The sequence below is a fragment of the Pipra filicauda genome, unplaced genomic scaffold (genome assembly GCF_003945595.2).
Source record: "Pipra filicauda isolate LSUMZ 115617 unplaced genomic scaffold, ASM394559v2 scaffold351_size757598_pilon, whole genome shotgun sequence".
Lineage (NCBI taxonomy): Eukaryota > Metazoa > Chordata > Aves > Passeriformes > Pipridae > Pipra > Pipra filicauda.
Genome location: NW_024104478.1, coordinates 251357 through 277651, shown reverse-complemented (window position 1 = coordinate 277651; position 26295 = coordinate 251357). Strand labels below are relative to the sequence as shown.

Genomic DNA, 26295 nt, shown 5'->3' with positions numbered 1-26295 from the left:
TGCAGCTAGATCGTACATAGATAGCTGATGCTTCGCTCATTAGCTCTTGGACAGAAAAGTGCTTCTTTGCCTTCCTGAAAGTGTATACTCCTGCCCTGAAGAATTCAAGCCAGTGTGAGGCAAGTATCTACTTGCCACCTGTAGATACCACACACTGGCTGCTAACCTCAACTCTGAGCTTGCCATTTGCAAAGATAGACCTCTTTTCCCCATAGCTTTGGAATGATTTAGATATTATGCAGGCTTAATCTCTATGGCACTTTCTTCCTCTAATTCAACCTGCAAGGATTTATATAACCAAAATTATTACAGACTAATTAAAACTAACAGTCTTCAAATGGTCTCACATACTTCTTTATACTTCCTTTGCTTATGGCAATGTGACAGACGGTGTTCAAGCATCCAAAATAACTGTGCTTGCTTCCTGTTATATAAGATGACTCCTTAAAATAGACTGCTTAGAGATTTTTTGAGCTGATGGTTTTTTTTTTTTACTTCCCTCCCAGCAAGCTTCCCAATATCATAGCACCGTCCTCATATAAGCCAATGTGACTGCCCTTCTGCTTCTGCTATAATCTTATTTAGCCTTGGAAAAGAACATAAAAATAAGCTTTGTTTTTGCCATTCCACGTTTTTCTGTGACATCAGAGAGAGAAGGGGAGATGGCATGGTCACATGCCTTATATTTATACTCCTTTAATTACCAAATGTCTTGCTCTTGAAGTTCTCATGATAGTGAGTTTATCTGCAGCAAAGGCAGCCAGCCTCTCTGCTTATGAGCCAGTTTTACTCACAGCCAGGTGTTCAATTCAGTTGTGCTTGAAAAAATTCTGCATCTTGCTTGGTAAATAATGATTGTGTAATCATGTCTTGCACTCCTAACACACACAGTGGTAACTCCAGTTTGGCAGGCTACCCCACCAGCTAACTTTTCTAGGAGCCTCCTAACAGCTGTATTGACGAGCTCCATGCGTGAGCTGGTTGTCTTGTGTTCTAACTTTAGGGCTTTTTGTAATTTCCTTCTTCAAGAGAATGAGTATTTTTTGCTTCTTTTTTTTTTTTTTTTTTTTTTCAGCAGCAATACAGGGCATACTTCATGGTATTGGATCAGGTCCACAGACAGGAATTGCTTTCATAATTTGAAAAATGCCTGTTTCTGAAATTTGTCCAGCCCCTTAAAGGTCCCATTAGTCTCAGTGAGAGCTAAAAGCGTGCAGCACACACTGTAGGAGGTGGTTGGGTCCTTGCAAAATTGAACTTGCAGAGCAAATTTATCATACATTCAGAAACAAGTGACCCAAGATTGGCCTCCGTGAGCTTCAAAGCATGATCATATCTCCGAAGAGAGATATACCCCTTACATTATTGATTTGAATTTAATGTGATAAGAGTGCGTCCCCTTGAAGTGTTAGATGTGTGAAATACAACCATTCAAAAAGGCCCCGCAGATACACTGTTTCTCCTGGTGCAAAATGCTGTCTAATTGTGTCACATAGTCCACGGGTCTTCTTTCCAGATCTTCATTTTCAGAGGTAGGTATCTAGAAAAGAAAGTAAACCCAAAGGGAAGTATAAGTGCATTCTAGCCAGGGGAACAGAAAGGCAAATGAAAGTCTAACTCGGTGCAGAGGGGAGGAGCTAATCATGGAGCAAGGACTGTAACATTACTCCCAAATGGGCATCAGCCTGTTGGTGACGAGCCGAATGCATTTCATCCTCCTGCTGTCTTTTCAATATTACCTGTTGGAATGAATCGTTGTGGCAGTAATCAGATAAAGTGAAAACATGGCACATATATAAAGTAGCTACAAGAGCACATAATAAAATGAAAGAAAAAAAGGAGTCAGTGATACTGATGACTGAACAGGAGAGATCTGTAGCCACTTGCTTTGTCTGGCATGGACTTGTGCTGTCCCAGCTCAGGTGTGAGGCAGTGTGGTGGTGTTGGCCCAACCTAACAAGGCCCAGAATTGGTTCCCTGTTCTGTGCTCCACAGTGCTTCTCTTCTTTGGTTTGTGCATGCAGGACTGGTGTGGGTGTTGATCTGTACAGGGGAAAGTGAACTTTCTGTGCTGCATGTATGTGTTCATATATACACAAAGCACACACATATATATAAAATATATATATATAAAGCAACAATTTTTGTTATGAGTCATATTTCTTTTTGCCAACATAATTGTATCAGTATCATCACTCTTGAGTAACTGCAGTTTTATCATTAAGTGGTACTCTACATTATATTCCCATATTCCTTGTGCTGCTTAGGAATAAACTGACCAGAATAAATACTTTCACACTAAGAAGGTTATTTGCTATAACCACGCTACTGTAATTACAATGGGATAGCTTCTGTTTAGACAAGGGCAAAAAAATCTGTATTTATATAGCATAAGTTAAGGCTTCTCTGTCTGTATCAACTTCACAGTGTTTCTGCACTGTGGGCACAGTGTATACCTATAGCTTTCCTGCTGAAGCACCATATCAGGGAGAAGAATAACATTCATATTTGGAAATTTAGTGTTTCTTGTGGTGTAAAAAGGTTGTGTTATCAGCTACTTGAAGCTAAAATACTTTACCCCTCTCTTGTCCCCCAATATTTGTAGTCTTCCGAGTTGTAACATTCAGTCTTGAATGACTACTTGAGTGGAGCTGCTTCAGTGATGCAAGTTTATGGTGATGTTGCAAGTGTACAAAACAGAAGATATACTAAAAATAACCTCAGTTCTGAGAGTGTGAAAGGCCGTGTGGCTGTGTACAAAGCTGTACAGAGCCCCACTCTTTATTGGAGTCTAATGGGTTCTGTTAAAGCCAAAGGACTGGTTTTACACTCTGTGGCTCAGTGAGAGGGTGCAGGGTGGGTTTTTTGGTTGTGAGAAATGAAAGTGCCATGATATGCTGATATCTTCTAAAAGCCTTTTAGAGAGGACTGATTGCAACCTACCTTTGCTGGGTACTAGTTCACAGAACAATCAGGGTGGGAGGATGAGGGGAGGATCTGCTTGAGGTTCCTCAGAGAGTACTGCACAGGTTTGTTTTAAGCCCAGAAGGCCTAAACTGATAAAGTTAGACAGCTTAAATAAGTCCCAAATGGATAAATACCCTGCAGATAGAATGAAGTTTTCATTTTGTTCTGAAGCTTCAACAGGAATATGTTTTACTCCAAAGGAATGGAGAGTTCTTTAATAAAAGGAGGCAACCCCAGACATGACAGATCAGTCGGTCAGCTTAATTTTAACTACATTACCCACTCAATAAGGTTTCCATCCTCTCTAGTTTAAATCAGATAAAAGCATTTCAAGTGAGAGCAGAGTCTCATGATGTTGGAAACTGAATGCAAAGTTTTGTTTCCTACTGGTTTATGGTTATTTAAAATATAAATATTACCAATATACTGAATGTGTCAGGATGATCAAATTTCCAGAATGGAAAATAGGGGCTTCTCTTGCTGCAAACACAGAGGTGAGGGACCATTTGGACTGCTTGTACCTTGCTGCAGGCAGCTGTAGTAGGGCAGAAGAAACAAATTAATCTCTCTGTTATCTTCTTCTCTGGAAAGTGAAGTATACTCAAATTTTTCTGTATGCAGAATGTGCTCTCTTCTTCTCCTGTCCTCTGTCTGGTATAAAAGAAATATAGTAAAAAAATACAATTTTTGTCCTATTATTGGCCAGGGGGGCTGGGGGTGGCGAAGGATGAGCAAAGAGCAGCTGTTTGTTACACAGAAGAGAGATGGTAAGATCTGACTACAGGCTGTCCTATGTCTTACTTCCCATGTTTATAAACTTTTTCTGTATAGCAAGTAGGACAACAGGATGAAATAAACGCACTTTGGCAATTGTAGGAATTTCTGAGGTAGGTGTGCAGAGAAAGAAGTACCGGAAATGGTTTCCAAGTTCAAAAGAAAACTGTCAATAATCCTAACTTGACTTTCTGATTTCCTGACAATGGGATATTTATCATAAAGTAGGCAGATGAACCAATTTTCCAGGCCTTCTCATCAAAGAAAATACTTCACAGAGCAGTGATTGTGCTGTGACGGAGGCAAGGCAGTGACTTGATCTGTGTCAGGGAGCTGCTTTACTAAACAAGAGATCTCTTGGAAGAATAATTCTGTTCCTGGTTTTTTTTAAGTATTCTCTGAGTTGTTGGTAGAGGTAATGTTTAGCCTACTGTTTGCTTTGGTGATGAGGACCAGAATCTTTAGAAGAACACATTGTACCAAGATGTTTTAATATGGAGGATGTGCCTTTTGATAGGATTGCACCAAGCAGTAGGTGCTGCGGGTCAGGAACCTATGGATCACGGGAGAGGGAAGAACCAGAAGCCCCCAGCACAGAGAGAGCTGATTCAGCTTTCAGTAGGCCAGCTGTCCAGGAAGCAAAGCTTTAGATGCAGACAACTCTGGGAAAGCTTCAGGTATTCACTGAGCATGATTTGTCTTATGAAAAACAAGAAACAGAAAGTTTATCATGCTCCTAACCATTGACTATAGAGAATAGTGGAGAAAGACAATAGGATGACAAGAGGAGAGCTCAGAGTTATGGCTGAATCTGCCTGCTTGGGAAATGAGCTTTCATTCTGACTGCACCAAGTGAAACATTCATGCCTAGCTCTCATTAGAGCAAACAACAATATTTTGACCTGCAGATGATGAAAAATATACCACAGAAAAGCCTGTATCCAAAAATAAATAGGAGGATTATAAGAGGGAGCAATTATAAGAGGGAAAAGATTTTTCTGGGTAATATTGCTCCTTGTATTTGTAATACCTACCATGGACCCATGAGATTCAGAGACTTCAGTCCCTTTGGTGTTCTGACAAGACTCTAATTCCTCTGATATCCCTTCCCACTGCACCCCTCAGTCTCAGCTGTATTTTATCAGTATTGAATATGAGTTACTGGCACTTTTTTCAGGTGGAACAGATGTGTGAATATGGGTGCTATCAACAAACCATAAAAGAGATTGAGATCCAAGTAAAATCAAACAGCAAATACATTTTCCTCTTTTCTTTATATAAGACAGGATGTATTTAAAAAAACATTTTTGCATAAAATTTTGAGCCACTTTAAATAACTTATTTTTCCACCTTTAGAGGTGGAATAATAAAGGAAAATACCTTTAGAGGTATTTTCAGGAATTTACTTTCTCTGAGAAACAAAAATACATGTCAAATACTTGTTCAGTATAGCAGTATACCCAACTGTCTGAGAAGTGACCTCAAAACTGAAAATTAATTGGCTTTCACTGAAATTTGTACAGGTAATTAGCAAAAAGCTGCTGATTAAATTCTTTACATTTCTTATAAATTCTGCTTGTTGGTGCCTGTGCCACACATCTGTACAGTTAATTTTTTTTTCTGGCAATAGCTTACTACTCTGTGTGGTGTATTTAATTTCATGTTTTTTTTTTTCATTTCACTTTACTGGAAATAGAAAAAAGAGAACAAAAGGTTTGTTTTAAAAATATCAGTAATTGCCAACACTAATAGTGTTTTCTAGTTTTATAATTTTTCATATTAATTCATTTTGCAGTATGATTAAAGTACGTTAAATATTAAGGTCAGCTCCCAAAGGAGGTGGGGTCCGAGCCAGCAGAATGCTGAGCATTCCTGCAAGAGGCTGGGTGCATGGGACTTTCCCTGCAAATGGTAGGATATGAGGACATTTAGTATTGAGTAGAATTACTTCCATCTGCTATCAGTAGATAGAGATAGAAGGTCTTATCACAAAACATTGAAGGGGACTTGGGTGAAATTTGTGTCAAATTTGTTTCTCAGCAAGATACATGGATTTCATTCAGAATAAATTCATCAGCCTCTGCTGATTAGCTAATGTCCTCCCAGAAAGGCAACAATAATCAAGAAATTTTTTAATGTGTTTTGGTTAGAGCCTTGCAAAAAGAAGCAGCCATTAACTTTTTCAGTATGAAATTGTAGTTTGACAGTTCTCCAATTATATTTAAATTAATATTCTCAAAATTAAAGCTTTAATTTTGGATTTCATGAATTTCTGAGACTGATGCCAAGTGAATTTATTGAAAAATTTCAGAGAAAATACATTTTGATAGAAAAAATAAAGCATAATATTTTATTGCTTTCAGAATTGCAGCAATATTTCTTTCATAGCATCATTGGATCAACAAGGGTTGAAGTGACCTCAGAATGTTTCTAATCCAATTTCCTGCTCAAAGCAGGTTCAGCTCTGAAGTCAGACACATTGTTCACACCCTTATCCATTTGGGTCTTAAACTTTCCCAAGCACAAAAAAAGCACCATGTTGTTTGGCTGCCCTCAGGATAAAAAAGCCTTTCCTTTTACCCTGTCCAGACTTCTCTCATTTCAACATATGTCCTTTAGCTCTTTTTCTCCTTCCATACCCCGGTACAGAGTGTAACTCCATCATTTTGGTACCCTCCTTTTAGGTAGTGGAATGGGGATGCCGAGTTAGACATCTCCAAAAGCATCATAACTATTTGTGTGAATTTGCTGGGATGATCTAGATTAAATTATCATTTCCCACTATTTGTGAAATTCTTTGTGCTTCAGCCTATTTCCATGAAGGTGGGATCATAAAATTTCTTTCTTTTGTTTTGTCTACTTTGCTTATTAGCTGTTAGGACTGGACTGATTTTAGGATGTGTGCAGTCTGTTATGAGAAGAACCTCATTCTTGGACTGTATCATATTATACGTAGTAATGGCTATAGTCTCCAGTAGTTGAAAACAACTTGTCTCAAAGAATTATCACTATCTCATGGTGGTGACTTAAATAAGTACAAGACAAGACTAACAGGAACTCTTAGAGGAAATAGTTTTTACTACGACAGGAGATTGCTTGTCAGAGCTGGGCTGAAGTGCATTGAATTTCAGTGCATCTGCATTGTCAGAATAGTTTACCATTTGTACACTGGTGTTATTTTAAATGTACTGACCTCAAAAATATTGATGAGGCAAAATCCCCTGTAAAACATACCTGCCTTTTAACCTTTTTATGGTTCTGCCAACTGGAAAGTTAAACAATGACAAAATGGACTGTGAATCTGTGTGCTGGCTGCTTTTCCTCCTGGTGTTATGAGAGGTTTTTGCTGAATGGGACAGAGATGAAGCAAAATAGCTTTCTGCACAGTATGTGGTCAGGCTTTAGCATCCAAGGTAATAGAATAACCGTAATCATATAAGCTCCATAAAACTTACAGCTAAAGAATTTTCTTTATGTGATTTTAAGGACTGTTATTAAATGGCCAGTGGTTTGTGGCCATCTCATTGCAAAGCTTCTGTTAGTCCTGTTTTTGAGCTATCATGAACGCTCATGAAAAGAGTCAGCTAGGGGCTGACTAATAGTCCTGTCCACAGTTTGGCATTTGCTACGTTATCTCAGACATAGGGAAAATCTGCCAGCTATTCCTGGTGGAGCTTTTATGAGAAGGCAGTGTAACTGTACATCTAAAGCCCTAATATTTTACAGCGAACACTTGAAGACTGACAGATCTGCATATGTTTCTTGTTTTACACAATAACAGTACAAATATAAAACAGTGCACATCTCCTTTCTTATTGCTTAGTGGCAATGCCAGTGTCTTGCATATAAATCTTTATTATATATAGGCAATACTTCTTAACATCCAAAGCTTGAGCTGGATGGAGCCTATTTCTGACCTTTCCTTGGAAGGTACTAGAACCCTTGCCCTCAGCTCTGTGAGCCTGAAATTAAGGCTACTCTGGTTTGTGGTTGTCGTGCTCTTGCCTATGCAGTTTTCACACACGGACTTGAAAATGCATTGTCAAGTAACCATGGCAGTAATTGGTAAGTTCTTACATTTGAATTTATTTGAGTTGGAGTAAATATAGCTGGTTTTCTTCCCCTTTTAAGCTAGTGCTAAACATCTGATTTTATTTTACCCAAGTATAACGGTTCAGCTTGCTTCATGTATTAAGCATGCAGTGACACATGTCCAATTGATCCTCAGAGCTTTCCAAGAACAGGATAATGTAATGAGAACTGTGATCTGTCTGACTACCATTTTTTATAAAAGCATATTTCGTAAAACCATTTTTAGAGAGAACAATAAGGTAGGTTAGTAATAAAAAACAACCTTTACCCGTTCTTAAAAAAATTGAATAATAGTTTCTCTTCTGTTTTTGAATGCTGAACATTTTTTTTAGAGTTGGTTTCTTCTGCTGGTCTCCAAAATCACTCTTTTTTTCTCTAAAGGTGCAGACTGATTATGTGTGTCTGCAGCCAATAACGCAGAAGGAGGGGTGAATCTGGTAATTTTTTATAGTGTGTGTGGTGACCTAAGTCAGTAATGCCTGAAATTTAGAAACCATACTAAGAAGAGAAGATACTGATGTGACAAAAGAAAGGAAAGAAATCAGGAATGACCTTTCTCTAGCTAAATGTATCAAGATATTAAGTCAAGAAGTAGTTTTCTTGATGGGTAGTATTGAAGGACAAGGGTATGATCTTGTAAAAATTCCAAATGTGATGGTTCATTTGAGTGGTTACTTTTTTTGCCAACATTACCTTGATGCATGAGTGCTAATTAATGGTCCCGTTGCCAAAGGCAGAAGGGCATCTGTCACTGAATCAGGATTTTCCAGGAACTTTTAGGTTAGATAAGAAGATCTTCACTGGAATACAGTGATTCCTGATGTAGAGAATCTTGTGAATCAAACAATAATGACACGAGAAGGGGTTTGTTTCATATCTTGTAATACCCTTCTCTAAAACTGGGAGTTTCACTCAAGTAACAGCTGTGTAGAATATGAGTCCTCTGTCCTACAATGTGTACGTACATAGAATTTTGAGCTTTTGGTTAATCTATTGGTCTTCAAACATATTCATTACCTTTGTTTTGGTGCAGTCTAGGACCAGCTCTGTTGCTAGTGAATTTACACAAATTTCAAGTTTATGTAAGAGCGTGTCTGAGCTCTTAATTTTACTATGTTTGCCTGTGTGCAGCAAGCCTCAGTTTTTGTAAGACCTGTCCTGAATAAAGTCTGAAACCCTATTTTGACTGGTTTAGAATCAAATAAATTGAAAATAATGGGTTTCTGGACAGTTACAGTACAGTTGCTGGGGAGATCGCAGTCACTAAGGCACTGTGGCCAAAATATCCTTACTACCACCCAAGACGTGAAAGATTACAGCCTGGGACAGCTTTATTGTTGCTATGAAATTGGATGCATGCATAAAAATAAAGAGAACAATAAGGGGCAAGTGTTTACTGGGCATTAGAGAGATGTTTATTATACCTTCTACAGCATAAGCAGAAAGCTCAAATTATCTCCAGATTTTAAAGGCATTGTAAAATAATTAAACACAAATACTAAGAATCTTACTGGAAGTACAAATCTCGGAACTGTTCCTCTGAGGGTTCTTATTTCATTCTTCACATATCTTGCTAGGCTGCAACACCACAGCCCTTGGGTTTGGCCACACAGAGAATTAAAGTGGAGTAAAGTTGCCCTGATTCTTGTTTATAGCTTGTAACTTCCTGTTGCAAGGCAGGGAATGAGGACTGAGAAGTGACATGGCAAGCCAGCTGCAGGATTTGTTGCTCTGTCTTTTTGCTTTCACTCTGGATGAGAAAAACTGTTCCATGTGGAGGTATGAGGAGAAGCTCTTGGAGGTTGTTCTTGCTCTGCCATGGAGCATGCTTCCCAGATGGTAGCCCTGGTTTGCAGCAGATGGTGGAGAGGCAACCTGGCCCCTTTCAGCAGAGCGTGGCTGTTAGCTTGTTGGTTAAACAACCTGTAAAGCATCTCTCTTCTCTTTGCTTTAGAAGATGCAAAGAAAGGCATGGCGCAAAGGAAGCCGTGGCTCCTCGCCAGTTCATTGCCCTCCAAACAGAAATATGAGATTTGTATGAAACCACATTTTGTACCACATGCCTCAGATTTTAAGGCTGGGAAAGCGCTTGCCATAGTAATTCAGGTATATTAGCCATGTCAAATAAGTATGATTTAGAGTAGTCTTGGCACAAGCCCATTCAGGAGGTTAAAGTGGTAGTGGCCAAGCCAAAATAAGTGAAGAAAAAAGAAAAGATAAAAAAAAAGAAGAAAGGGAGAGAAAGGAAGTGTGCAGCCAGGGCCATGGCAGGTGTGGGGTTTCCCCTTTTGGTAGTAGTACTCAGGTCAACTTGGTTGTAATGTCACGTTAGTAAGCCTGCGTCACCTATACAGGTGACTGGGAGAAAAAGGAATAATTTTTTGTGATGATTCAGAGAAGGTAGATTAGATCCCTATAATCAGAAAATGTGAACATCCCATTAAGTGCCCTGTGTCTAGTTTTTATAGGCAGCATGTAGCTGACGTAATTCAGTAGTGAAAGATCATAGAGAAGGCATTGTTGAATGACCCTGTGTAACTAAAAATCAAGACTAGCTTTTCTCCCAGAAAACAAGTCTGCATAGTTGTAAATTTGCTGTATCCTATTGTTTTTTACCTTCCACCTACATGAGGACCTATATATGATATGATATGATATCATGACTCATTTTATAGAAACATAATTACCCAAAGCAGAAAATACACTGTGAAACCATTTGCAAACCTTTGAGTTGGAAATAATCAAAACTAATGACAATCTTCCAGTATACCTTTGTTTGACATTCTGTCACTTAAATAAAATACTATGCAGACTACGTTTTACTTTGTAGCTGACAGCCAAGAGTTTCTACTTTTTCTGCAGGAAGAATTATGTCTGAGGTTTAAAAAAACCCAAACAAACGAGAACATAAGTAGGGTTTTCAATTTGAGGGTGAGGCTGGGTAATGGTATCTTTCACTTTTAGGTGGCCAACTTGAGACCATAGGATATGAGCATTTCATGCTGGGTATCCAACACTTCTGGCCATAAATATCGGTGTATTTTATAACTGGTGATATAGCTGCACAAATATGCTTAAAGAGTTTGCTCAGAAGACTCATTTTCAAACTAAACCTGCATCTATTTTCCAACCTAGCATTAAGATACAGCAGGCAAGGCAGTTTTGGATAAGTAAAGGTCGTGTTTTAGTTGTTAGGGAATATCATTAACCTCCTTCAGGCTTGTCAAACCAGAACATCCTCTGGTAAGCCATTCCTTGCACGGATAAAGTTCATTCCTTACTCTTTGAATTGTGTTCCCAGCCAAGAGTATTTGTGTTACAAAATAAAATGTATACCTCCAAATAAAAAAGAAAAATAGATTTTAGTTTTAATTAAAATTGTAAATATTTACATTACATTTAGCTAATCCATGGATGTTCAACCTCCATATCTTGAGAACCATTTTCTCTGTGGAAAATATGATATGAAAATGAGCATATTTCAGTTTCTATTTTGACACAGAAACTAATATGCTAGCTCAGTTGCTCCTGTGATCTGGAATTTTGTTTCCAATGTTAATAAGTATTGAATGCCTTGTAGTGGAGTATGAATATCCAGTAAGGAATAATTATACAGAGATACACACCTAAGGAAATCTTTTCAGATGTCAGTGATGAAGGAGCAGTGTTACTTATGAATGATGATCTTTGCTGACACAACTGTGAATAATATTTTAAGTATTCACTTAATGTTCCACCTCCCTCTGAATCTAATGAACCTAGTGGCCTTAGTGACCTCTACTTTGACAGTGGGTCCTGAAGTTTTAACTTTGCCTTGGATGATGTGTTGCTGAAAAAATATTTTTTTTTATGAAGCTAAAGAGGTGTCCCTTAAATTTTATTAGCATTAATTTAGAAACCATGAATTTTCCAACTATTCCTTCCACAGAGTTTCCTTATACATATTATACTATAAGAAATTACCCAATGAGTTCTCTAAGCAAGGTATTTACAGAGCTTTCTGTAACGGTTTTTATTTTGTCTTAAGAGTTTCATCAACTTCATTCTTATATTTCTTATAAGTAGTATGAATAACTTAGCAGAGTTATTTCCATCAAGCCTAGAAATGCCTTTGTTCTGTGTTAAAAATAATTTAATCCATTTATGCTCATTTGTCTCTCTAGACAAGTTTCCAAAGAGCATACTTTGTCCCCTTACATCTCAGAATGACCTCTAAGCTGGTTTACTTCATTTCTTCAGTGAATCCCATGGAGGACCTTCAGCTTTCATAAAGTTCCTATCAATCATGAATTGGTTTCCAGTGTAGGGGACTTAGCTCTACAATCAGTGTATTTGAAAATCCCAGCCTGGTCGTGAATTTTTAAGGGAAAAAATATATCAACATTTCTGCATAGGTGGGAGGCAAAAAGTATTCTGACTGCCCAAAGATATACCTTATTAGACTTCTATTTTAAAAAACAAAAAGCAGAGAATGTCCTTTCAAAGAATAATCTCGATCTTTGCTATGGATTAGGTGGATTTTCAAAGCAGTTCCCCGTTGCTGCCAGCAATCTATTAGTTTTATTTGGATTCAACTTTAATCTGCTTTCTAATGTCCCTCCTGCAATTTCAGCTCTTGATCTTGTGATTATTTCATCTGCCAGAAGTCTTGTAAGCTTTCAAATAGTCTCTAGATGCTTGTTTACATCCAGAAAAAATAGTCCAAAATATCCGAAGGTGTTAATCCAAAGTATATTAGCTAAACTGGATTAAACTTGCATTATTTTGGAAGGTAATTCAGTGAAATGACATTAAAGACAGTTCTGTTGTGAATGAATGTGTCCACACAGTGATCTAATACAGTTTAAATTGCGCACTTCAAAAATTTAATTTGGATCAAGTTCCCTGTGTGTCTCTGGGGACACAATCTCTACCACAGCCATGCCGCATACACAGTGGGGAAGTGGTTTACGATGCACTGGAGCCCAGTGCACACCCCTGCATAGTTCATGGCTGATATCACTGGGCTCAAGTGGGAGCTGATATGACTTTGAGTATGATCAGCTTATTCTCTGTACATAAAGCCATGCTGCCATCATCGCCATTACCATTATGCAATAGTGTGCAGAGTCTCGAGTGGAAATCAGAGTCCTATTATACTAGATACTAAATGAAAAAAAAAAAATAGTTGGCTCCTGTACAAAGAGCAGAGCCTAAACAGCTGCTGGCTGAGCTGGGCAGGCTGTGAGCTGCAGCAGCATCAGGTCTCCCAAGTCCAGCCTGGTGCTTTGCCTGAGATATCTAGTGATGCAGAGAGTCTGCATGGGAGAGCCAGGCCTCTGACTCCCTGAAAAAGTAAAATATGAGAATTTCTAACCTCCTGTACTGGATCACAGAGCCAAATCAGCATCAGCTGGCATGACCAGCTATGTTCAGAGCAATGCTAGCCACCCAAGCTGAATTATTTTGCTCATGCAAATGTGCTCATAAGGAAGCCACACTCTATGTATTTGTGTCATGTTGCAGCCTACATCTGGTTAAAATATCCTTCTCTTCCCAGCTAAGTGCTCTGGGAATTACTTGATGCTTATTGCCTTTTTGATCCCCTTCAAAATTCAGTCAAGTCTGATAGGACTTGTAATGATTTTCTAGCCTGCCATGCATTGATTTTTCTCTCCTTGGGGAAAAACAGAAAACCCCATGAAGTTCTGGGAAACAGTTTATTGTTTTTCATATATTTTACCAATTGCAGGCCAAAAATATAATGAAAATTCAGGTTGTTCCACCTGAATGCAGTCTGAAAGGTTGTAACTGTCAAACTAGAATATAGTTCCAAGATCTTGAAAAGGCCAGGTACCTTCAACAACATTTTTTCTTTAAGAAAATGCCAGCTATGGGCTTGGTTGGGTCAAAAAGTGGTTTGTATTACATTGTCAGCTTTGTAAAAGGAACAGCAAAGTCTGGAGAAGCATTTTGTAGCAAGAGGAATAATAGCTCTGTCAGTCAATTCAGAAAACAGCTTTTAGGAAATGTATTTTCACCCAAAGTGAGTCAGTGAGACCAGATGGATGACCACAGTAAGTGGAGCCACTGCCTATATTTAAAACTGGACTAATGAGCTTGACCACAAGGGTAAATTTTTCAGTATGTTTGGCTGACATTTATGTTTTCAATTGTTGCACATAGTAGAAGATTTTCCTTGAAATAATTTTATAGTGAAACTAAGGCACACACTTGACTTAACATGGACAACTTCATGGAAGTGTTAGTCATGGACAGTGTGGAAGCTGAAATCATTGAATTCTCTCAAACCATTGAAGTGTTGCTAGGAACAGGAAAAATTTTTTTGACCAACATATTTTGATTATGTTTTCTTTGAAAAAAATGCAGAAGCTTAAAAGAGAGGGCTAGATTATGAGCATCAGTCTAGGGCAGAGTGAAGGGGAAGGACAAGGAGGTGGTACAGAAACTTCTGAGTTCTAATTCTGTGTCAGGTGAATTAAAATCTCCTAGTGTTTTCCTTTTATTAGAAACTAATCTGTCTGAAACTGCTTTTAACTTGCCATAGGGTAAAAAAACCTATACTGGTGGTGCACGCAATGTGCATGCGACCAGCTGACATACGGTAATTTCATGCCCAGCAGTAATTTGTTCATGTGCTTGAGACACATGATACAAACACAAGTTACTTGCATACTTAAATATTTGTTTGTATATATATATATATATATGTAAAATTCAATCTTTTTCCCTAACTCCTTGGGATAAAATTATGCAATTACTTTTGTAAGTTCAGAGTTGGATAATATATACTGATACCAGTGTAAGGGAACTAAGGCTTCTTAAAACTTAGGAGGATTTAGAATTATTGGTCTTGACTGTCACACTTCAGCAAAGTGAGGAGAGCTACTGTCAGTAGAGACTACTTTTTATACCTATCTTAAGTCCCAATTTGTCTGCTAAAGCAAACAACCTGAAATTGTTGTATCCATCTCTCCATTGAGACGGTGCTCCCATTGACCTGCTCTGTTTAAAGTGGTCCTTTTACAAAAAGGAAGCCACAGGACAGCATGATTAATTTTAGCATTATCCATGGGCAGTGCAGAATGCACAAGTGTTGGGCCAAACTAGCTGCAACAAAGAGTGAACGTTGAATTATCTATCAAAATAAAACATTTTTAAAATGAAAGTACTGAATGTTTCTGTTCCAGAAAAGCTTAGTTTTTTAATCAAAGTCTATACAAACTTCAGCGTTCTTATCTAAGAATAACCTACTATTAAAAAGTCTTCACTGTTTTCCCTGCTTAGTGGTTAATGCAGCTGGAGTTTGTATGATTGTCTCCATCTCATCGCAAACAGCAATATTTTCATTGGTTACCATTTGTTCAGTTTTTAGACTAACTTATGTTTTAAGTGGTGATAAAAATTTCAAACAGCTAGTGCAAGGCTTCTTACACCTTAGCAAATACAGTGAGCATTTATTACTAATTAACTTAACAGTGGCTGCTTGCATCCAAACACTGCACAAGTATTAATCTTCTAATCAGAGGCTTACGAGTGAGACACAATTCTGTGTGAACCATTTGGTGACCAAACTTAATTTTAAAACAGAAATTGCCAGATTGCTCATTGATTTAATTGGAGGGTTTTGAGCCTTCTTGCAAGCTGAATTGTTTCAACAGATAAGATACTGATAGAGGCCCAATTATGATCCTATTTAATGCAGATGGTAAATTTGGAGCAAATCTGTGAACTCAATGGCATTAAACTATTAATAACGAATGAGGAACAAGAATTATAAAACTTTTGGGATTGATGAGGTCAAAATTGAGAGCCTACACAAACAGTAACCTGAAAAATACCTTTATTCATTCTTGTTGATGAGTTTGAGGATGCTTTACCTTACTCTTGTTTTTCCTGCAGAGCTGCTCAGAAATTGAACCTGTCTTCCAAAAAGAAGAAGCACAGGCCTTCTGCATCGTCTGTTCCTGAATCTCCTCTCTTCTCTACCTGCTTCAGCAGTATTCTTCAGACTTCCCCACCACCTGCACCACCATGTTTGTTGAGGGCAGTCAGCAAAGTGAAAGACACCCCTGGTTTGGGCAAGGTAAGCCTTGCAAATATCACTAAAACACTTGTTTTCTTTGGGAGATTTTATCCTTGTTCAAAACATTAAGAGAATTGGAAGACCGTGTCCTTTCTCAGTTGGATTTACTGCAGTTGGTTCCTGAACACGTATACAAAGGCCTAATAACCTGAGTCACTTAGTGCAAATGAATTTCTAATGAAGTTGACTTGAACACAGACAGAGCTAATTGTGTAGCAGTAATATACTTCAAGACTCAGCTACATTAATGTACCTGCACTGAGACCACAGTGGGGAGGTAATATCCATTCTGCCAGGGTTTCAGGAGCGTTTGGTCTCCATGGCTGTGTTTAAACTGCATCGCAGTTGCTTGCTGTTGCATGTTTTGTGTTCCTGATCCCCTTGCTTTCCAGAGTGGTGTCTTGGCTGGACACACTGTAATTTGCTTCTGGCTCATGTTTCTTGGCTTTCTTCCAGTATATATACCTGAACAAAACCTATGCTGATAATGATAAATTGCTCCTTTTTCTTTCTGTCATGTTATTTTCTCCCTTTCTGCATAATCATTCCCTCTTAAAGTGCTGTTTAGGTGCACACTTATGCTGAGGCGATGGAGGAGGTAGCTATTTAGTTTGCTGTTGCTTTGCAGTTTGTCAGAGTGGACCTTCCTTTTTCCCTGTCGTAATTGAAGAGCGTGGCATATTACATCTGGGAATACATTCAGGCAGTTGCTGAGGACAACAGTTTGTTTTAATCAAGGTAGTTTCTTATGCAAGCATCTGTGTGCGTGACTTTTCCATATTCATTGAATACTAAGCAGTGACAATGAATTTGGTGAAAGTTTTTGTTTAGAGGAGAAATTGTAATGTATGACCTAGGATTGCTGAGGATGGGCTCCAGAATTTTCACTGCTGATTTTGGATACCCCCTTTCTTATATTGTGCAGTTCCAGGGTTTTCTTTCAAAGAACAATGGTATTGCTTTCATGGCTGCTGTAATGTCTGTTTGAAAAGAGATTCCCTCCACATGAGGCTCCCTTTCTTTCCTCTGGCCTGGTAGGTGGGAAGAAACGCAGAAATCTGTTGTGATCTTATAAAAGTTTAATAGTGATGCATACTCTGACTAGCAGGGGGAGGAGGAGTAAACTTGAACCTGTTCATTGTTGTAAGAAGTTGCTATAGAATAGATTTAAAATGGAAGCCATCCTTTCAGGAGTCTCACTTTTTTGTGCCTAGGACAGGTTACATCTGAATAAAAAGTTCATTGAGGAATAATGAAGGGTGTGTGCTTGAAAACAAACTTTTCTGGACTATCAGTCCGGAAGACCACAGAGACACAAACATAGCTCTGTCTAAACATTCCAAGCTTGATCTGAACCATTCTTGTTCCTCTCATCCCTGGTTTCCACTGGAGAGGGCTTGGAAAATAGTTTTGCGGTATGCCCAAACAGACCCGTGATTTGCTTCTTCATCAAGATCATGTACCAGAACAGGCTCCAGGCTTTCCAGCTGTGTGAGTAAAACTGAAGTTTTGCAGCCCAGATCATGAAGGTGATATTTCTTTTCACTTTAGATTTGTCATCCTGAAGCTATCAGGCTACATGATACATAGCTAAGAGGTTTTAACATACTACTTCTTCAAAATAGTAACCCCAATAAGGTTATTTCATATAGTCAAAATAGACAAAATTAATTTTTTTCCACATTTCCCTTAGCAAAAATATGTTTAACCTGCAGTTCTTGGAAGCCAGTTTCATTTTTCATCTCTTTGGTTTCTTATAGAAGTCACCCTATAATTGCAACCTGAAACTTTTACACTTTCATCGAAGTTTCCCATCAGTTTACCTCTGTAGCACAGTTTTCATTTTAATATGTCAGAAATAGGTGCGAGGCACAATAAGTAAATAACTACAGGATAACAATATAATTTATCTGTCAGACTGGGAGAACTTCAGATGAGGTAATGGAATTTCCAGCTTATTTTAATTTTCATTGTTATTTATACATATTCTGTTCAGTTTGGTTGGGATATGTTTTGATAGGAGTGTGCTAAAAAACTGTTACTTTTCTCAGCATTTTGTCTCTCTTCTGTAAGGGTATAAATTTACAGAACATGGACCCACGTGTAGGTAGTGGGTTCAGGGAAACTAAACGTTATTTTCAATCACTTACAGTTTTTTCTTGGTTTGTATTTAAATAGCATTTTACCAGCAATCTCAATTTGATAAAACTCTGTTTCGCTTTGGATTTAAGTGGGCTGGGCAATTTCTAATGTGACTGTTTGTTACTGGAAAGTCTGGTTCACCAGAACTGAAACGATAGCCTTTGCCAAGGATTCTGGATTTCTGAGACTCCAGGGGCAGCTGTGCATAGGCTGCCTGGAAGGCAGGCTCACTGCTACAGGGCTGTGAGCCCTCGCGCAGACTCTGCGTATCACTGGCTTGGTGTCAGCCTGAGAGCTGTCTGTGTGCCAGGGGAGGTGGGTATCTGAGATGTGAAGATAGGAAGTCGGATACTTCAAAGCTTAGTGTTTGAGGTTAAATTTCATTTCACAGTTTTCTAAAATGAACTTGCAAGATAACAGCTGCTATTTTCACTTGTACTAGAAATTTCAAAGATTCTACTTCTCATTGCAAATTAATGACAATGATTTATTTAAAATTATAGAATTGTTCATCTGTTATATGTAGGCATAAAATTTTTTTTAGTTAAAATAGGAAGATCTGCTTGTCAGCAATATATTTAAAAGTTGATTTGCAGCTCAGTTAGTACAGATATGGGTACAACTAAAGAGTCTAAACTGACAAAGAGAATTAGAGATTATATATTCAGGTTGCATGCTTCACACCTTTTCTTACAAAATGTCTTGCAAATCAAAACTGTACCAACCTGGACTTTACAAGAAGTATTATTTGAAATCTAAAGTTCAGCTCCACAGAAACAGGAAGATGATATTAATAATGAAATGGTGGGACTGCGCAATCAGCATTTTACTTTGATGTTAGATACACCACTGAGCCTAGCAGAACATACAGCAGTGTCAAAGGGAAATAAAGTATTAGAGGACAAGATTCTTTGTTGCACTCATTTCCAGATGATGATGTTAAAGGGTGTGACCATGCTGCAAATGTATTAACAGCGGTGCTTGTATGGGTCATAATGTATGCATGTGCTTTAGGTTTGCATTTGCTGGCAGAGGAATATGATCTTGAGTAGTAGTGTGGTATCCCCACACCTGCTTCTTGAGAGCAGAGATTGCCCTTTGGGCTGAGTGACAGTCCTGCTCCATATACTGCCACAGCTTCCTTGTCACTTCTGCTCTCTCTGCTGTCTTTGAGTCGTCATATTCTGAGTGGCAGATTGCTTTTACTGGGTTTACAGAGAGTGCTACTCTTATGGATGGTTGTACATGATGTTTCCCCGAGTCCCATAGTTTTCCTGAAGACATTCCTTAAGTCTGTTTTGTCCTTCCTGACAATAAGCCAAAAAGAGAGAAAAAAGGCTTTCTGTGCATAAAGAACGAATTATTCCATGCCTGCATGAAATGGCCGGGTAGGGCCATTCTAGTAAGGTTTGCTCCCCAGTCTGCTTCCCTCCTCCCTTCTTTGTCTAAACCAATACTTTTGATGAAAACGGGAAATGTTCTTTCTGTGAAAGATGATGTTTTGCTGATTTCCACATGAAAAAAGGCTGAAATAAAAAATTTTCTGCCAGCCTTAATAAATAGGTTGTTTTCAGGTGGCACAGAGTTTAGGATGAATGGATGTGGTTTCTATGCTTTCTTTCATTTATTATTTTTCTGTGTAGTCTTATAAACCTCTGTCACTGAGAGGTATTTGCTATGTTTGGGCGGAGATTAGTTTACTTTTCCTTACTTACAATTTTTTTACTGTGAATTTTATTAGTTAGTACTTGTTAATCTCAAAATAAAATAACAATTCTTGGGCGTTAAAATAATCCCTATGCAAAAGGTTTATACCAGGGAGAAGCAAGTCATCACTGAACTTTCTTCGACTAGTCTTTTCAACCTATTAATAAAAGTGACTGTAATTTGTGATTCTATTTAATTTTTATTTTTCTGTAGCAACAGGACTCCTGTTTGCAGACCCTAGCTCTGTTTCACTAAATTATGTGTAAATTCAGATTTAAAAAAAATCCTGTTTCTGTCTAGAGCACTTATGATTTTGCTGTAGGGAGGAAGACCAGACGGGCAGAGCGACAGGACAAGAAGAAACAATTAGGTATTATCGGTTATCTTGATAGTGGTGTCCTCAACCCATCAGGAGTCTAATATTAGATACCCCTTGTCAAGCTTTTGTATGTGCTGTAGAAGAGGAGATTATTAAAAGCTTTGAAGGGGGAGTAATAGGTTATGCTGCAGATGCTCCTGAGAAGCCCTTTCCAAGTGTGTAAGACAGGGTAGGAAGCAGCACAGAGAGGGGTTTTTGAGAGTCTAGTGAGTGAGTGAGCGATGCGTGAGCTGGTCTCCTGGCATCAAGCGCAGGGCTGAGCATGGAGTCTGGCTGGGAGGGGCCATAAATGGGAACCAAGCCATGGCCAAATGCCAAGAGTGGCAATAAGAGGTTAGTAGAAGATTGGCAGCGTGATAGAAACTCCTGAGTCAATGCACCTTTCTCCCAAGGACCTGTGTCATGTAGTAAAGAAGGTTCAGTGCATGGCTGAAAAATCTAATCTCCCATTACAGCACAATATGTGATTGAAATAAGCCCGAAATCTACTATTCAGTTTATGTTATTCTGCAGCTTAGCTTTTCTTCACATTGGTTTGCATAAAAATCTATATGGAAGCATCAGAAAGATTTTTGTCTGCCCTGAAAGTACCATACCAGCACAGGATTTCCAGAGCACTCAGTTTTGTCATTCCTTTTTGTGAATGTCAGTGGGAGCTGGTACCTACTTCCCCAAGCCCAGTGAAGGTTCCACCTGTAATTGCTAGCTGGTGACTGTATTGTTTGGTGAGGGAGAACATATTTGTGTGGGGAGAAGTGTGATACTTCCCATATCTTTGCAAGCAGGAGGTCCACAAAGGCAGAATACCACTGATGACTAAAGAGCAGTCTTATGCCTTTGGCCTTAAAAGGCAGTGGTAGTATCATTGTTAAAATTCAAAAGGTGGCCTTTTATGGTACTTTGTAGATTGATCATATAATATGTTACTATCCTTTTGATTCGAGTGGCTATTCAAGATGCAATGTTTATGCAAATTTTTTCCAGATAGAGGTTATGAAGGGAATAGATAATAGAATCATTTAGGTTGGAGAAGGCCTTTGAGATCACTGAGTCCAACTATTAACCTAACATTGCCAAGTCCACCACTAAATTGTGTATTACGAACAGGACAATTCAGTTCTTTTACAAGGAAATACAAAATCTTTACTACCGACAGAGAAAAGCAGCCAAAGAGAATTTTCCTTCTAACTTCACCAGGCCCTTTTAGCTAGGACTTCAATGTCTCATTCCTTCCTTGGTTTAAGGGCATTTCTTTGTCTTAAAGTAAAAATGTTCAGATTTTTCTTCTCCCTGTTGCTTTTTCTACCCCTTGTGCTGTTCATTGTTTATATGTACCCTTGCCAAAAGTAACAGTGAAGAAAGCTCTAATGGCCAAGCAGTTCAGTTTCTGAATAGATTCATAACTGTCTTTTGGCTGGGACAAAATTGTATGCCAATACTTTGGGTTCACAAACTGCTAGTATTTCAGCTGTCCACTGCCTTAAAATAGTTTTTGTTGACTTTTCACTAAGTAGAGAAACAGTTGTTGCGCTGGCCTTGACATACTTTAATCCAAGCTGTATAACAGCATAGTACGTGCGTTAATAATGAGTATTATATTGACTATGACCTGTATGAATCATGATGTGAATAGTCTTTGTCAAAAGAGTTTTTCAACGGCTATGCCAACTCTTTGTTTCAGTGCAGCAGGAAGCAGAGACATTCTTTAAATTATGTAATTTGCAAAGTTGATTTGAAGGGAAGAAAATTGATGCACATCTTGATGAAGTCCCAAAGGTACAGGAAACCTCCTTTTCTACTACCAGAGTTTGCATTTTGAGCTGCTTACTGATGGATGTTAGGATTTATTTTTTTTTTGCTACATTATGGTATATGTTTAGGAGGCATCTATGAAAACCTGTGTTATGGTCAGCAAAAATACAAATGGAACTTGAAAAATATGTTGTTATTTTACTTCACTGCCATCCACCTTCATGGTTTTTCAGAGAGAATCGGAAGAGGTTCTCTTTCCTTTGTAAAGCAGAGATTTTCTCTCCTTCATCCTTCAGGTGTATAGGGGGAAAAGTTAACAGTTAGATGATAAATGTGATTTAAAACCCTTTATCACAGAAAACTGTTTCTGGCTGCTTTTTTTCCCCAAAGTTACCATGGCTACTGAAAGGTAGTAGGATGATCCCTCGAGGCATTTAAAGGAGATATATGTGTTCGTCTTTGTTGTCAACATGATTGTTGTACAAATTAGTTAGTTCCACTTGGAATGAAATCCAGATGGCCTTTTGCCCTCCAGACAGAGTTGCTCAGAACTGAGATTTTTCTCACGAGATGTACTGTTTGGATCTTGTGGAGGATTTCATGGTCTTTGCCTGGATTCCAGCTTGATGAGATTTTCTGGGAGGAGTTTTAATACCTCAAACTGCTTTAAGTAGAATATGAAATTAATAGAAGCTGGAAGAATTGCTGTAAACAATAACCTCTTACCTTCGTCAATCATATTTTCTATGAACACTTAGTTTTCCTTTTGCTAAAGTAAAGATTATTCTGGACGTGCAAGTAGCAACTCAGGCATGCCAGGACCTTGTTGGATTGTATTTTTGTTGACTGTGAAGTCAGGCATATTTTAAAGACATCTCAGTGCAGTCCTGTTTCCATGATTTAGAGAATAGCCATAACTGCTGTTCCTTCTCTATGAAGTCCAGAATCTGCTACTTCGTGGGAGTCAGGAGCACATATCAACAAAACTACTAAAGGAAAACCTGTCCCATTGCCTAAACTTTATACCACGTAAGAGAGAATTCCCGTGTGCAGAAGCAGGGCTGCATTTCTTCCATATAATCTAGCCAGCCCCTTTAGGAGGGGGAGATTAGGTCTTGCCCCTACCTATTAATGAACAATTTAAGGGATGTGGGTCCATTTTGACCCAGCTGCAAGCTTTAAAAGCTTAGAAAGTGGCTCCACAGTTTTTGTCCTGACAAGCTGTCTTTCCTGATAATGGGATTCCTAAAGTGAGTTGGCAAGAAGCTGACCCCAGAGAGGGGAATTCACAGCATGTGGATGCTAGTGTAGTGGTTTCCTGGAGCATTGCAGATGCAGGCAAGTAAATGAAGGTTGACACCAACGAATAGGCTCACATCTGAAATGGGAAATTTAAAGAATACTGCTTCTTTCCGTACATCTGACTCCACAAAACCGAACAGTTTGTCTGTATGGCATTAGGAGTGCTCCACTGATGTAGGCACCGTGTGAGCAAACATGATACTGAGGTATCTTTCTCTTCTGTTAATTCCTTTGCCTCTGCTGATTTTCCAAAATAAAAACATCTTTCAAACTAGTAGACATCGTCCTCTTCACCAGAGGGGGGAGGGCGGTGTGAAAACAGCAGCACAGAAAGTGAGATTTTCTAGCGAGTAACATATAATCCTTAATTGAAACTCTTGGCTTTGGAAAAAAACATCTCTTTCCATATGTCATAGACAAAAACTTGCATCCTAATCTGAGTACCAGCTCCTGGTAATAGCAAATATAGACAAGAGACTAGTGTTCATTAAATTCCTTTTTTGCCTCAAAGAATACCAAAAATGATGTTTTTCCCTTTAGTGGCATCTTCCCATGTGTATTCAGCATTGTACTAATGAGCTTGTGAGCACAAGAGGTGGCTAGAGATTTCCAGGTGTAATTGAACTGGACAGAAAAAATATGAAAAAGGCTGTACCTTGACTCACGTGTGTAGCACTTTTTATTTCTGTGTTAGAAGAATCAATATTTTCTCTGTTTCTTTTATAGTACATTTCACCCAGGAAAAGACCTGCAAAGTCTAGTTTTGTACTGTTTACCCTAGACTATTTTGATGATTTTTTCTGTAAACATTAATGATCAAAAGAAAATTAGCTTGCTCAAATCACTTCAGGCTGGTGGTACTAGGGTTTGTACGTTCCTAAGTGACTTTACTTATCTAGTACCCTCTGCATTGTCATATGATTTTATGCCTAGCAATCTGTAAGTTTTATGCTAGTTGACTTTTATTGATTCAAGTCATTTAGTGGAATGAATGACCATAATTTGTAGGCATCTAGTTAGCTATGGGCCCATACGGGTCAATTAATTTGATTATTTTCATGTTGATAGGCTAATGAAGCTGCAGAAATCTTTACTCTTGCTCACCTAGTAAGTACGCTTTAAACATGTTCTCATGTTGTTGAAATAGTATGATGGTGCAGTGGCCACATATTTTAGAGTCTCTTAAACATTGTATGAAAATAACTAGATTTTTCTAGAATATAAAAACATTGGTTTTAACACTGATCTCCTCCAAGTTTTTCTGAGCTATTATATTTTTATTTACTTTGTTTTCCAATTTAGGTTGTACTGCTGGTTGATATTTTGATAGTTCTAGTTTTAATCACTTCCATTTCCTTTTTAAATCTTTTAGGAGTATTTACTGAAATGACCCTTTCTTCCCTGCCCTCTCCCCCATACGTCTCACCCCATTAATTTTTAAATTCATGAAGAAGAGGTTAATATAAATCAGGAAAATCTTTCAGTTTTTCTTCAGTATTTCTCAGACAATGCTGAAGAAGGAATTTAAATGCTGGATAGTTTGCTAAACGTGGGAGCATGGTAAGATTTCTGAGATCTTAAGCAAGTACCAGGCACTGTACTTGGAGCACTCAGCTGTAGACATTATTACAATTTTTTTCTTTAAAACTTCCTAAAGCTTTTCTCCTCCCAGCCTTTTTCTTTTGTGTTTCACTTCTCTCAGCACGTGTCGAAGAGCAGTGGTGCAGGCGGGATGGTGACACTGCGGGAGGCTCCACTATAGCACTGCTGTAACATCATGGGCTAATGATTTGTCTGAGCCTCTTGGTTCAACCTCAAGGTTATCATGCTTTTTTTTATCCTGAAGGTCTGGGCTTTACCTCATTTCTCTGGTGCAACATCGACTCAGATAGATAACTAGCTCCGCTGAGGAAGAGGGAACATGGACTGTATTTTAATACTGAGAAAACCATTAGAATATATCTCCTCTTATTCGGTCTCCCCCTTTTTTGCCTTTTCCTTTAGGATTCACACCCATTTTTGGAAATATCTATTTACATTTATATATTTCTTGTGCTTTTATGAGAAGCATGTATCTCCATGCTTGGAGTCATTATCTCCTTGTGCTTCTCTTCACTCTTTAGTGCCACTATTATTACCACCTTAGGACACGATTCATATTGGCAGCTTAGGTGACCTGATCACTGTCCTTCTGATCTAGGCTGGTCATATGTATTCCTCTCATGGAGGAATGGAGACAAGTGTTACGTATATTATAATGGGCTGACTTGCCTACCAGATGTTCCTTTATTTCTCAGTTGATTGCAGAGGCAGCTGCCTTAGAATGAGATATCTGTGTTTTGGCTGGCTCAAATAAGGTGAAAAACAGCTACTGTGAGATACAGTAACAAGGTGCTTGCAGAAAGTTCTGGGTGCATTCATCTCCTCCAGGTGGAAGTCTACATCATCTGCTTTCCAGTCTATGAAACATAGAGGTTCACTATACAGCACCTGGGTCTGGTTGCAGACCTGCATGCAAATGAGCAGGTTGCATAAAGCAGCCAGACCTTCATGGAAAAGGACCAAGCAGACTTTTTCGCATTTGGTCTTGGGCAAACCAAAGGAAAGTTGAACTGATCTTTATTGAGTCAAGGACCAGAGATGTTCAGCTGTACTTCTGTTGGGATGGATCTATAAAGATGGTCATAATGTGCACACCTGTTAGATTAGAGCCTCTGTGACCTGTGAATTGCTTCCAGTAGGACTCCTTCCCAAAAGTGTAGGCAGTGTGACTTGGGCTTTCTTTACTGGATCTGGATTCCTGATACCCAAATGCCATTTCCTTTTCCAAATATAAGTAGACTTTTTCCTCTATATTGTTGATAACGTGATTAGCTCTTAAATTATCTTTCATCAGATAGTGAGATATGAAATGTCAGATATGAAAAGTAATACTTCAATGTTCCTATTTTAATTTATGTAAGAATCTTTCTAGGTAGTAAAGGTAAAACCAAAGTTTGATGAAATCATTGACCTGTTTGATATTAAAAATCAGGAGGTATTTCAATACATTTTTAAGTCTTGTGACTCTTAAAGTCTTTTGTAACACTCAGAA

At 38.4% G+C, this 26295-nt stretch overlaps 1 protein-coding gene across 1 annotated transcript in view; it reads left to right on the top strand.

The window, feature by feature from the left end:
* The window catches only part of KIF26B (kinesin family member 26B), a 288027-nt gene that overhangs the window by 165254 nt on the left and 96478 nt on the right, over positions 1 to 26295 (top strand). Inside the window, exon 5 of the mRNA XM_027740999.2 lies at positions 15736 to 15919. Coding sequence (XP_027596800.1) covers positions 15736 to 15919 — 184 coding nt within the window. The remainder of the gene's footprint in view (positions 1 to 15735; positions 15920 to 26295) is intronic.